General features: G+C 34.4%; 3 protein-coding genes and 1 long non-coding RNA gene across 4 annotated transcripts in view; 2 read left to right on the forward strand and 2 right to left on the reverse strand.

The window, feature by feature from the left end:
- The window catches only part of LOC149793051 (uncharacterized), a 40,607-nt gene extending 36,147 nt beyond the window's left edge, over positions 1-4,460 (reverse strand). The window contains exons 1-3 of the mRNA XM_089966277.1: positions 4,305-4,460; positions 2,783-2,827; positions 1,367-1,459 (exon numbers count right to left, since the gene is read on the reverse strand). Of these exons, the coding sequence (XP_089822403.1) occupies positions 1,367-1,459; positions 2,783-2,827; positions 4,305-4,335 (169 nt within the window). The 5' untranslated portion in view covers positions 4,336-4,460. The remainder of the gene's footprint in view (positions 1-1,366; positions 1,460-2,782; positions 2,828-4,304) is intronic.
- Positions 1-13,809, forward strand: part of LOC149793050 (properdin-like) — a 220,677-nt gene that overhangs the window by 57,108 nt on the left and 149,760 nt on the right. The window lies entirely within an intron of this gene.
- On the forward strand, positions 5,429-10,299 carry LOC149793052 (P2X purinoceptor 7-like). Its single transcript, XM_089966278.1, has 2 exons — positions 5,429-6,013; positions 9,610-10,299. Exons 1-2 carry the CDS (start codon positions 6,008-6,010, stop codon positions 9,865-9,867), a joined length of 264 nt encoding a protein of 87 aa, XP_089822404.1. The 5' UTR covers positions 5,429-6,007; the 3' UTR covers positions 9,868-10,299.
- On the reverse strand, positions 10,961-12,218 carry LOC149793053 (uncharacterized). Its single transcript, XR_016422534.1, has 3 exons — positions 12,188-12,218; positions 11,576-11,806; positions 10,961-11,195 (listed from the first exon to the last, which is right to left on the reverse strand). It is a non-coding gene; the product is annotated as an uncharacterized LOC149793053 (long non-coding RNA).

A 13,809-nucleotide genomic window follows, 5' to 3' on the forward strand; every position in this document is an offset into this window, starting at 1 on the left:
GCAATATTCTGCGTTAAGCTTTGTGATACAGTGCTTCGGATTTAGGCTAGCGATAGACGCCAGACAAGTAATAAAATTGCTGGTGCCCCTACAAAGAGCACGCAAGTGGCAACGCATAAACGTGTCTTCTTTTTAGCTGGTAATAAGAATGGCAAAAATTATGGTTGCAGTGTACATCCTGAATGTCCTTAAAATGTACTTTCTTAAGTCTGCAAATCCGAATTACATGATTTATGTCATGGGTTCTAAAGCTGGATTACATATTTCGAAATTGTTCTCTAATTTCGACTACATTCCAAGTGCAATAACATCCTCCTTACTGCACTCAAAATGAAATGAAGATTATATCCCATAGCGTATTTTTGATAATTACCATTGAAATAGTTCATATTTTTCCCACACTATGATTGCAAACGTTCATTGACAGATAAACACACATGTAGATGAGTCAAGATGCTGCTACCTCCCTGCTCACATCAGATCTAATTCGTGTAGAATTCGCACAGATAAATCCGGTCCGTAATAACGAAATTTAGTAGAATCGACAAAAATACCAAAATATATTCATTCCAGAACAAATGGAAAAGTTGTTGCAATGCGCATTCATTCACAATATGACAATACATTTAAGTAGACCAAAAGAGCAATTTCCGTTCGAAAGCGATGTCAAGCAAGCGACTAAGTTATGTGCGCATTCCTGTTATTGTTGTGTGCTGATGAATATGGGCTTGTGTATTAGTTTGGAATACAGCGTAAATTCAGTTACTTAGTTTCTTTCTATTGCGTGTATATATAAAACATGGGATAACTGCAAACGATTTCCTATCGGTCTGACGAGATACTTATGTACATTCGATCCTGAAAGGGAGTGGCGTTGCGGGTCATTGTACTATATCAAAAGATTAGATATGTCATGAGCATCGATATTTAGTATCTTCACGTTAACTCCCATTAGTGTGCTTAAAGGTCGTTCTTTAATGTAAATCAAGACTGAAGAACGTACCGATGACTCGAGTCTCCACAGCCAAATGGGAGAAAATCCTTCATGAAAACTTTGAGAAAGACAAAGGAAAATGAACAGTGTTCAATTTATGTAGAAACCTAGGCAAATGTATAGTATATACATAAAATGAATAAATAAAAGACTGAATCGCAGACGTCATGCAAGTATAAGAAAATTAAATTATGTTTTTTTCAGAGACAGTCACGTTCATTATCACTGATGTAGAATGTTAAGAATGTACAATCAATGGGACATATAACAGATACAGAGTCATTTTGAAACATATATATATATATATATATATATATATATATATATATATATATATATATATATATATATATATATATATAACTCTCTTACCAGGTAGTATGACCCTAATTCCCTCAGGATAGTATTTCAAAGGGTTCTTATCTTCGACCTCGGTCACCAAGAATCTTTCACGATGATGTTTGTCTATAATAATAATAATAAATTGACCAGAGAGGAACCTGATATGCCACAGATACATGTCGGCCCGTGGTGGTCTCAATTAAAAGTAAGGGCAAGCGGCAATATGAAATTACAGTGACGTGGCCATCTAACATAATAATGACCTGTAATACATATATATGGACTGTATATATTGTAGTGAGAGTACTTGAAACAATATCAAATATTCGTATAGTTCTGAAAATTATATATATATATATATATATATATATATATATATATATATATATATATATATATATAGAGAGAGAGAGAGAGAGAGAGAGAGAGAGAGAGAGAGAGAGTGCAAATTATATATATTGGCAATGCATCCTGAGCTATAAGAGACAGCAGAAATTATTCAAACATGCGACAATTCTACGGTGAGTCCAAAAATATCTAGCAAAAGGGTGAGACCTGATATCAAGATATTTAAATAGTCCAGAAAAGAAATTGCATTATCATAAGGGCTTTAGTGCCGATTATTATTATTATTATTATTATTATTATTATTATTCGTAGTAGTATTATTATTATTAGTATATGACTAAAATGCGATTGCTTGAATCTTATTGCGGGGAAGACGTGTCATGGTGTTGTTGTTGTTGTTGTTTTAGGTTTTAACGCCATTTTTCAGCACAAGATAGGCTATACATGGCGGCCAGTATAACTGGTGGAGGAAGAACCCTGGAAAACCCAGGGAAGAACCACCGACCCACGAGAAGCTACTGGCAGGCTTTCCCACGTACCCACGCTCGCCGAGCCTTGGACTCGAACCCACGCAGACAGAGGTGAGATGGCAGTGATCCGTAACGGTGAGCGCTTTAGACCACTCGGCCACTCGGGGCCACCGTGTCATGGTGTAGTCATCTTGTGTTTATACTCCGTTCCATCTTTTCTCCGCCTAAAGGAAAGCGAGGGAACCTGGCAGCTATATAACATTTTCATACACAATACAAGAAGTACCTTACCAGGGAATAAATAGTGGAATGGTAAACAAAAGCAACTACATTATCGATCGTGTTAGAGTTTTGAAGAAACGAAATCAATCAATAATCAAATACATTCTGCTATTGGGCGAAATAAAACAACGAAGAGCCAGGTAAAGAAAGAATCAATAATTCTTGTATTAGTTACAATTTTAAGCTGATGTTTACAGGATTTGGGTAAAATGTTGACCTGAGATAAAAAATAACGACAAAAATGTAAACGCAAGTAACATTTTCTATTTGACCGTACAGGAAAAGGAAATGACTCGCAAATAGATAAGAAAGTGCAGGCATAATGTACAAGAAATGTTAAACTGACCTTCAATACTGCTTGTAGATTGGTGTATAATTAACGCCAGGATACCTGGAAATGTAAATCAGCTACTACTACTCAGCACCCTTTAAATTGTTAAGTACCCAACTAGACATTATTAGAGTTGTCCAGTTCCAAATGGTAGTACCATTTGACTAGTTAAGTATCCAGGTACAATATTGTAAAACCGTCCAATTATATGTATGCAATGTTGATTCTTATTTATTTATTTTATTCTTTATTTATTTTTTCAGCATCTACTTATCTATCAATTTCATGATCGCGCAAAGTAAATATATAAATATAAAATAGTGTATATTGTATAAAAATGAAATATATGCATTAAACAGAACAACATGTTGATTATACATTTACTAAATCGTCATGATGTGAAATATCATTAACACTGTGGTATGATTTTCATCTAAGGTCGAGGCATGCGGTAATTTAGATAAACGATCAGGAACAAATATAATAATACAGCCATGGTTTTCTGTTTCTTCCTTATTATCAAATCCGTCGTTCAACTTTGTACAATTAAATAGTATGAAGTCACCGCGTTATTAATTTTGGATATAAATCGTATGCCAGTCCAATTGAGTATGTACTTCATTTTCGAAGATAATTTATACATATACTGGTTACAGCAACAGAAAAGGAAAGATTGATACAGTTCGGATTCACACTAGAGGTCGATAACACATTATAGACGTTTTGATTCAATATTTGACTTTGCACCTGACTAGTATATAGTAATGAAGATATCTGATTGCAATGATAAGGCAGATGGACAGAGGTCAGTCTCAGATCTCTCTCTGTCTCTGTTTCTCTCTCTCTCTCTCTCTCTCTACACACACACACACACACACACACACACACACATTATATGTATCTATATATATATCTTTACCACCTTTAATTTTTAATCACTGAATATTACTGATTGAAAGAAAAGTATATATTGTCTTAAACATCTTAATGGCTAGATAGGTTGGTCAGAGTGATGGATTTCCATTGTAAACATTTCCATTGTCATCTGTGTTTAAAGATTATAGTGTGTTCTAGATATTGTAACTATGTAAATAATAACAGCATAAAAACAAAACAAAGCAGCAGCAAATAATTAGTATATAACTGCACATTTCCATGTCTTGTTATGGCTCAAAGATCTGTCATTAATTTCGTTTCGTATTCCATAAGTTTATAGGAATAAATTTCTTAGCAACAAATATCATATTCCCATGCATTCGTATTGGACTCGCACTAAATGTAACGGTCAAATTTTCATTGCATTAAGTAAAAAAGTCTTGTTACATGTACTATTTGCCAATTAAGGAAATACTCAATGTTTGTTTTCGAATTACTGTCAAAAGCATACGTATGCAAAGAAAGAACTGACTTCCTAGTACTAAACGCATTCTCCCTCCTCCCTCTCTCTCTCTCTGACTTTCTCTCTCTCTCTCTCTCTCTCTCTCTCTCTCTCTCTCTGTGTGATAATTTTAAATGAAATAGCAAAACAGTATCTCACAGATTGACTTTAGAATGATCCCTGCCATCATTACCGTGTTGGACAAATGAACTGTTGCCTTAGAGTGGCATCCAGGGCAAGGTGAATCACGTGATGATGTACTGATCGAACAAAGATAAGGTTCATTTTACATCTGACAATGTTCGCATGTTTTGAAATACGCAGTGTCAGTTTCTCTCTCAAAACGCGTCTGCGGCACTAACAAAACTGATTATGTACCATCAGCTGGCAAACCGTAGAGGTTTAAATAATGGTTACAGTGTGCTGAAGACAGAGAATAGTTGTCAAGCACAAGATTGTACATTTATTACGCTTACGCTTTGTACATTAAAGGCACAATAGTGCAGCTGAGGGTGAATTTTCTTGCAAAAATGTTGGGACATTTATGTATATCAACTGATTAAATACTATTTAAAAGGCATTTCTGGGGTCATATCAAGTACATAGGGGTTCTCGTTATGAAATACGAGCTCTCTGAAATCTTCGTACGTAAAGTAACGAATCTATCGTCTCCATGTTGAAATCCCGCTCGGCAGTGATCGGCAGATCCCGAATGAATAACACCATAATTCCGGTGACCGAAATTTGCATAATTATAGGCCACATTGTAAACACTGAAGATGATGACGTAAAACACAACCACGCTACGAGACCACCCAAAATGTAAACAACGGTGAGTACGATCTTCTTCTGATCTCGTTCTTTTCTTCTTATCCTTTTCCTTTCTAATTTTAATTTTGAGAGGAAATAATGAAATGTATGTTGAACTACTTTTATAGTTATATTTCAAAGTTTTTGTGGTACGAGAATAACTTAAATCGACGTGCTCTGTACAGTATTGCAAAAACCCACAGGTACTCACTCTATTTCTTGCCCAGTAGAATTCGTACTCCCTCACGTCCCCACCACTCAATTTTATACATGAAAAGCATCAGGGATATTCAAAAATGCTCAGACTTGAGTAATTTTATTAATCAATTTATAAATTCTAACCAGATTGTCACCAGTGGACCCCTAACACCCATCTTTCTGACGTTTCAAACAAAGCGGAAAAGAATTTCTCCAAGTTAATACTTTACATACACAAGGTTTTAAATAAGCTTTTTTTTTCTTCTTTTTTTTTAAAAATCTGCGACTAGGATATGGAATCTAGGTTCAAAACTCGGGGCCAGATCATAAAAAAGTACACACACACAAACGTACAGTCACTTGTCAGCTGAAGTGTGACCACAGCTTTATTCTTGGACATGTTTATTGGGTATTGTGCACACTGAGTAAATAGACACATAGACATTGCTTTGGTGCCCATTCAAGGAAAGTAGGGGCCCTTTTTAAATTTTGGATCCCCACCCCACCCAACAATTGACCTGATCCAGCCAAAAAAAACTTCCATCAAATCACAACCTCTCATGTATTAATTTCTGATCCAAAGTTAGCACTATATTTCTATAAGTTTGATAAGTAATCATGAATATATTAGTTGTCAAATTATGAAATACATTTATATATTAAAATTCATTAGATAGACTTAAATCAGCTCACTTTCAAGCTCAGTTCTAGAGTACCCTTTAAGAGGAAGAGGGAGGATGAGGCATGGAGCAAGAAGTTGAAAAACCAGATGGGGGAGAGGAGGACGACATACTGTGCAGCCTAAAAACTGAGCTGACCAAGCTCTACACATAGATCAGACAAGGCAGACAAGAATGAGGGTAATTGTTTATTTATATCTTGCAAAACAAGTATTGACAGATACTGAAAAATGTTTGGTACTAAGTAACTTGGCAAAGACTCTAATATCTATGTCAGTAGTGTTTTGCTCAACTTAGAAAATGCATACTTGTATTAAAGGATTAGTTATTTTACCAAACAATGTATGTTTAAACTGCTTTACTTTTTGTTGCTACTCAACACCCCACCCCAATATGATTTGATAAAGGAAGACTATGCACAGATACCATAGAAAATACAGAGGCCACCTCATTTATATGGCCACCTTATATAATACCAAAATGGTAAAAGTATTATGGAGACAATCTTATAGAGTACCCCATTGCATGATGAAATACATATAATTGATATGAAGCTAAATACAGAAGGCTTTAACATGGCTCACTTAAATGTACACGGTATAGTGGAAAAAATAGAACAGATTAAGTTAATGTTGTCTTCCAAGGAAAATAATATGCATGTTTTAGGACTCACTAAAACCAAATTAAATGCTAGCCACAATGATAGTCTATTTCACTGTCAAGGCTACAATAAACCATTATGCAGGAACAGAGAGACAGCGGGGATGGATGTGTGTGTCTTGTATACATTACAAGATGTAAACGCAGAAAGGCGACCTGACTTGGGGTCACATGAAATTGAGAGTATTTGGGTGGAAATTTCTCAAAATAATGCAGAATCATTCCTAGTTGGTTTCATTTATAGGTCACCTTCCTCCAAAGCAATTTGGAATGATAACTCTTTGAAACAAATAGAAAATGTTCATGCACAGGAGAAAGAAACATCTATACTCAGCAGTGTAAATAAGGACCTATTCAATACTCAAATAAGGAGTAACTGGATGGAATTTTTTTAATCATTAGGCCTAGTCCAGCTGGTAAATGAGCCCACAAGTGTAACAGAAATATCAAGCACTCTTATTGATCACATTTATACCAACCTACCAAACAATGTGGCTTATGTTAATGTACCAAATGTTGGTCTTAGTGACCACTATCCTACTTTTTTGACAACAAAGGTTAAATGCAACATAAATAGGAACAATACACACAAAACTATCACTTATAGATCTTTCCAAAATTGAAGTAAATAACAATTTCAAGATGACCTATATAAAGTTCCATGAAATATTATCCAAAATTTTGATGACATTATGTGAAGCTCTAAAAGTGTGGACTGATTTATGAATGTAGTCTCTAAGCATGCACCACTAAAAGTACATTGAGTAAAGTATGAAATCCAACCTAACTGATTTACTACTGAAATTCTAGATACTATGAAGACACGAGACCAATTGAAGGCTATGGGAAACCATGCACAACATCAAGCATGGGGAAATAACATAACAAGTATGATTGAAAAGGCTAAAAAGAACTTTTTATCAATCAGTGCTTGGAAACACAAAGAGCAACATAAACTCCATATGGAAAGTCTTCAGTGAATTCATTGGGGTAACACACAAATATCAGACAAATAAAATTCACTCACTTCTGGTAAATGACACAAAAGTCACTGATGACACTGACATTGCAAATATTTTGAGTGATTTTTTTTTTACCAACGTTACCAGTGATAGAAAACAACTATAATGAACTGAAAAATCCCTAAGGAGGGATGTTTCTCTATCCCACAGGTATAAAAAAAAATGCTAAAAACTGTCTCAGTAAACTTGATATCAAGAAAGCTACAGGACTTGATCAGATTGGTCCACCACTCATTAAAACTTCTGCCTCAGCTATTTCAGATAGCATAACATTCATAATCAATTTAAATATTGCAACCTCATCTGTACCCAAAATAAGGAAAACTGCAAAAGTAATGCCTTTGCACAAATCTGGTTCTAAGAATGATGCTGATAACTACCAGCCATTTTCAATACAACCAAAACTTGTCAAAATTGATTGAAAAACATGTCCATGACTCGTTCATGTCATATTTAACCAAACACTTGCTGTTAGACCCTATTCAATCAGGCTTTAGACAGAAACATTCATGTGAGACTGCCTTGATCTCCCTAACTGATAAATGGCTTCAACCACTTGATCAAAGTTGAATAATAGGATCTCTATTTGTAGATTTCAGGAAAGTTTATGGGTTGGTGTACATGAAATTATTTTAAGAAACTGTAAATCAACCAATGTGATGAAAGCACAATTAGATGGTTTACTTCAAAGTTAAGTGAGAGAACACAACATGTTTATATAAATAATGTTCTGTCGGAACCTGGAACAATTAGATATGGAGTACCACAAGGTTCAATTTTAGGTCCATTAATATTGATACTATTTATTAATGGCCTACCACTTTTTACTAAGGGACTCGAATTCATCTACAGATCTCAATGCAGATGACACAACATTGTCAGACATCCAAAACACAAAGCACAAACTATAAATTTATTTACAGGATGCCCTAAACAAACTGGACAACTGGTGCACATGCAATGGCATAGTGGTAAATACTGGAAGAACTAAAATATTACTTGTCTCAACATGGCAAAAAAGAACAAATCTTGGTAGTGATGAACTATGTCTGACATGGAAGGATACAAATTTGCAAATGGTTTGTCATGATAGACTACTTGGTGTTTTGGTAGATAATAACCTATCATGGACTGAACATGTCAGTAAAAAAGTTAATTCAAGTTTTTCAGTAGGATAAGGTACAGAAAACTATTTTATAACAGTTACATACAACCCTATTTTGACTACTGTGACACAATGTGGAGTAATTCAAATGATAAAATCATAGCAAAGCTGGCACATCTTAAAACAAGTGCATTCAGGCTATATCAATCCAGAAAGCAAGCAAGGAAAATTTTAGCTGGTAAGTTAAAATTATCACAAAAGGTATGAATAACTTGACAGGTATGTTTGCTACATTACAGAAAACCTCTTTCTGTATACAGGATATGTGTAGCACATGCCTATGAATGTACAACTTGCTCTTTGTACCAATAAAATCAAAATACTGCATCAATTTACAAACAGAATTAAAACTTTGATAGTTACTCTTGCAATACAACATTTACAATGAATTCCATTTCCAAGGTGGGCTCTCAAAGATTGATAATTGATGTACATATATGATTGTTGTAAATGTTATTTTTTTGCAACCACTGTGAAAGAATTTTAAAATTGTAAGCCGTCCAAAAAAACAGACATGCATACATTTGCAAATGATAAGGACTTTGTTTTAATTTACAATTGATACTCATTGAGTAGATTCTTTTCATTACCTGATTTCAATGTGGGTACCTCACTATACTAAACAAATCTAAGCTGCAATCAGCCATTCCTATTTGATCCCAATGCAGGAGTCTCTGACTTCTAGAAATGCTCCCCAAAAACTTTGAGCTGTCCATCTTAACATAAACTATCAGTTCTAGTTGCGATGGAACTCTCAGTGTTCATGTCAAAATAAAAGCCATGTGCAGTTTTGATCCACGTGTATTTCACGGTGGAATTTGCTGATCGAAGATGAATAACATTTGAATAAGCGCATGCTCCTATTATTTCTTAAAATATATTTTTTTACATTTTAGAAATAGCATATTACAATTGGAATAATTTTTCAGATTTTTCAAGATCTAATCCTTGATGAGGCTGTATTTGCCTTGTCCAGGATGTACAGACGAAGTGTTTTTGTCCTCAACAATAAAGTTGACTTGATGAGTGCCAACAGTCATGCTACCTATAGGCAGTTCATACTACGGCAACATGGAAGGTTGGGGTCTGGACAGAGACATGTAATTCCCTCTTGCTGTTTCTGGCAGATACATGACAAATATCCAGATGGACAATACACTGGCTTCATCCCCTCTAGGCTTGCATGAACTTAAACACTTTCGTGCATGTATGAGTTTGTATCTAAATGAATACAATTGATTTTATTCATTGTTTTCTTATAAATGCACATAATATTGCATCAAACAATAATGCTTTCAGATTTTTTTTTAAAACCAGTCTATTTCTGCCTATGAACAATCAATATAAAATGTTTTCAGCAACTGCAGATACAATATTATACATTATTTTATTTTCAACTGCTGATATTTCAGGATATTATATAAAGTGTAACCTACCTTAGCTGACACCTCCATATATCAGACACTGTTTCATATTTTACATAACTAAAATCGAGAGATCTCCTTCACCACACCAAAACTAGAGTTGATGGTGGTTCTTGAGGTGCCAGGTTTCTACAAATTCTCCTGGGATCATCTTCCTTTAGTTCTCTTCTCCTCTGCATACCTGCTTTCCCTCAAGCTGACAGATAATGGTTTTCTTTATAAGCTCCCTGATGTGGGGATGTTTTCTTTATCTTGCAAGGGTAGACGGACCATCTACACCTTTTTTTTGTGTTGTAACATCGATGTCTGTTTTAAAGAAAATTTTATTTTCTTAACATGTGTGACAAGCATCCTCATGCTAACCTATATTAACTTTTTACCCAATATTAAAGCCTCATTATCAGTTCCCAAGAAGGAGTTGTTGAGGGTTTGTTTTTGTTCTTATTTGTTCTATCCACAAAATACTATGTGAGACAGGATGCATTTTTGCCCATTCCTTCAGAAAGCAACATGTTTTCATGAACAGGTATTAGCTAGTAATCATCATGATGACAGCATCTACCCCAAACGTCATGAGGACATTCCATAAACCCCATATATCCTTAATAAAGTGTGTCAGTCCCTTGGGAAAGTGCTATACATATCACTGGTTCTAATTATTAGACTTGCATTGCTCAAATAAAAATAAATATCCACTAGAATGATAACAATACTAATTACAAGATCTGTATGCATGAAAATATTAAGATTCCTTACCACAAATATAAATGTGTGCCAATTGTTGCAAAATGACTTGTATCTAATAGAAAGTTTTCATGACTTGTACATGTGAATAATACTCCAGTCATCTGATCTCCAGGCAGGGATCATAATGCACAATCAATATATAAAATTATTTCTAATGTCCTGTAGTGAAACAAGCTTACACTATCTCCCCTTCTTTGTTTCTCATTACACCTCAGCCGCTATGTACATTGTGATCCAAAGCAGCTAGCTCATTCCTAATCCTGTACACAGGAGGGATGTATGAAAATCTCTTGGCACTGGACATCATGATCTGCTGATGAAAATCTTCAAGCTCAGCAGTGCTTCTGCAATTATCAAAAACATGTATCTTGTAACATGTGTTATTTGTAATCTGCTAACAGATTAATACAATTATTAAATAATCATTACTGTTGGTAATTTTTGCATACATAAAATCTTTACTGAAGTGTTTATTGATAGAGTCTCATGGAATTGTTTATACCTGATGTGCATGTATTATACCTGAAATTACCAAAGACTTGAGAAAGAGAGTCACTATACATACATCATGTGCACACATCTTATGAATTCTAACTTATTCAGATCTTCGAATGGTAAATATATACAGTAATTTATTATTTAGATGAGAATATAAATATTTAAATAGGTCTTCACATTTTTCTTTTAAATACCATGCAATTGTTACAATCCTGAAATGGCATACCTGAAATTTAAGTAATACTCCACTGTTTAGGAACCTTTGGTCCAAGAGCACCTGTGCCAAGGTTTTCAGCACTTTGGCTTTCTTCTTGGGATCATCTTCATCAAGCCAAGGCTTTGTCAGCTCTTCATTCTCCAGGTAAGGTTCATGAAGACATTTATTAATGCCCTGGCCATGTGAGAGGATCTACTCATGTGTATTGGTGATGTGATTTAGGACACTCGTTAAGATACTCTGAAAGAATGCCACAATCAATACCTTTAGCACCTAAAGCTGGTCTCTTTTGTCATGGTGACCCCATATTGATAAGACAACTTGATTTATATCATAAAGTGAAAGCTATATTGTAGAACTGGCTAATAGTTAGCGTAGCAGGATTCAAATTTTCCTCAGATCATTGTTCCTTCAATATTCCACATTACTATGACATTTCAAATAAATTACTTTTATTAAACTACATACCTAGAAGATTTGGTGATGAATATATATGGATAAAAAATACATTAAAAGAAATCAGAAGATAAGGATTATGCACTGTAATTTTGATTTCATACAAAAGTATACAATAGCAAATGTTTACATATATGTTTCAAATAAAAAGGACTGAAAACTCACAAAAAGTTGTCCAAAGCTGCTAGCAGTCTTGCGTGAAAACCAAAATTGGTTCATGTCTTTGGACCATTGTAATAAAGCCATATTATCCATTTGTTTGGCAACCTTGAAAAGTAGGTAGATAAAATAAAGTTAAAAATGCATGAACAGCAATCATCAAAACAGTAACAGCTTTTCAATTCCAAAAGTTTTATAACAGTAAAGACTGAAAACAAATAAGTCATTTAATTCCCAAGAATAAAAAAATGAAATTTAAAATGAACTTACAGTATTGTAAATTAAATCCTAAATAAGTTATATCACCAGTCCTAATGAATAAAGTTCTAATGAACTGCCAGTGGTTTCCCAAAACAAACTTCAACTGTTATCTCAGTATTTTGTTTTTAAATTAAATATGTCTTATGTGCATTCATCATGAGCTAAGTGGATAGATGGGAAGAAGGTGTTAGCAAGAACTGCATGAGGGACATAGATACATGTATAAATGGGAAACGGCATAAAGAAAGCATATGAGGCATGTAGACACAATTTCAATATACAATCACTGGTCCTCTAAGTATTAAGTTGGGCAAAAAACCCAGCTGTGATTATTGGGTTAGCCAGCACAGTATACCGTAAAGTTTTTTGCATAACCAAAACAATGACAGTTCAAATTATGCCTTTTTCTATGCATCAAGTGGCACAGTTGAAATACCCAACCCCACTTCTGAGAAAGCGAAATTCAAGGTTTTTTTTCGAACTCAAACTAAGAAAAGCATGAAGTGGGAACTCAACCTGCTGGCAGTTATAATACTGTCCTTTATCAGCATTGCATGTGTTACATCATTGTTTTCAGCAGAATGACAATTGTAAGACAACCCCCACCCACACACAAAAAAGCATGCAAGAAATTTGTCATTTTTACCTTCCTGATTCAATAGCAAATACTTCAGATACTGAAGGTGTCTTCATTCTCTCAGTATGTTGCAAAAGCACTTAGACAGGTGTTGATGTGAAGCATGAAAATGTACTGAGACATCGGTTCTGTATGCTTGGGTTCATCTTTTGCTATATTCTTTGTAACTTAAAATATGAATCAAATATTCATTTCTATTATAAGTTATGCTTTAAATCTGTTTCTTTGTGCACTGTGTTAAACACTTAGAACTGAAATACTTCATTTAAGCAAGAATACATAATAATAGATCTTAAAAAAATCCACATCAATAAAACTAACTCGACTGCAGCTAAAAACTTTAACTGATAACAATCTGCCAGCCATATATTCTGGTAGCACTACAACATTCTTTCCTATCATGACTAGAGATCCTTTTGTAACTGTAGTCAATACAGTGCTTTATAATAGATTTACTAGTAGTTGAAAGAGAAAGATGTACAATAAAATCTTGTTATTTTATCCATCACGTTTACATGATAAGGTTATTGAACTTTTATGCAAGTAATGTGCATGTCACATTAACCTAAGGGGTGTGTGTGTGTGACGGAGAGAGGGGGATATATATGATATAAATAATGATAACGCTTGTAAATGTATCTAAGTTCCCTCGCTGAATTCTAAAAAAGACCTGTCTCACGAAGATAATTGACAGGTGTACAAAATGACCTTTATGAGCACGCTGTTATAA

This window comes from Sinohyriopsis cumingii, chromosome 8 (assembly GCF_028554795.1).
Source record: "Sinohyriopsis cumingii isolate HCF-2022 chromosome 8, ASM2855479v2, whole genome shotgun sequence".
NCBI lineage: Eukaryota > Metazoa > Mollusca > Bivalvia > Unionida > Unionidae > Sinohyriopsis > Sinohyriopsis cumingii.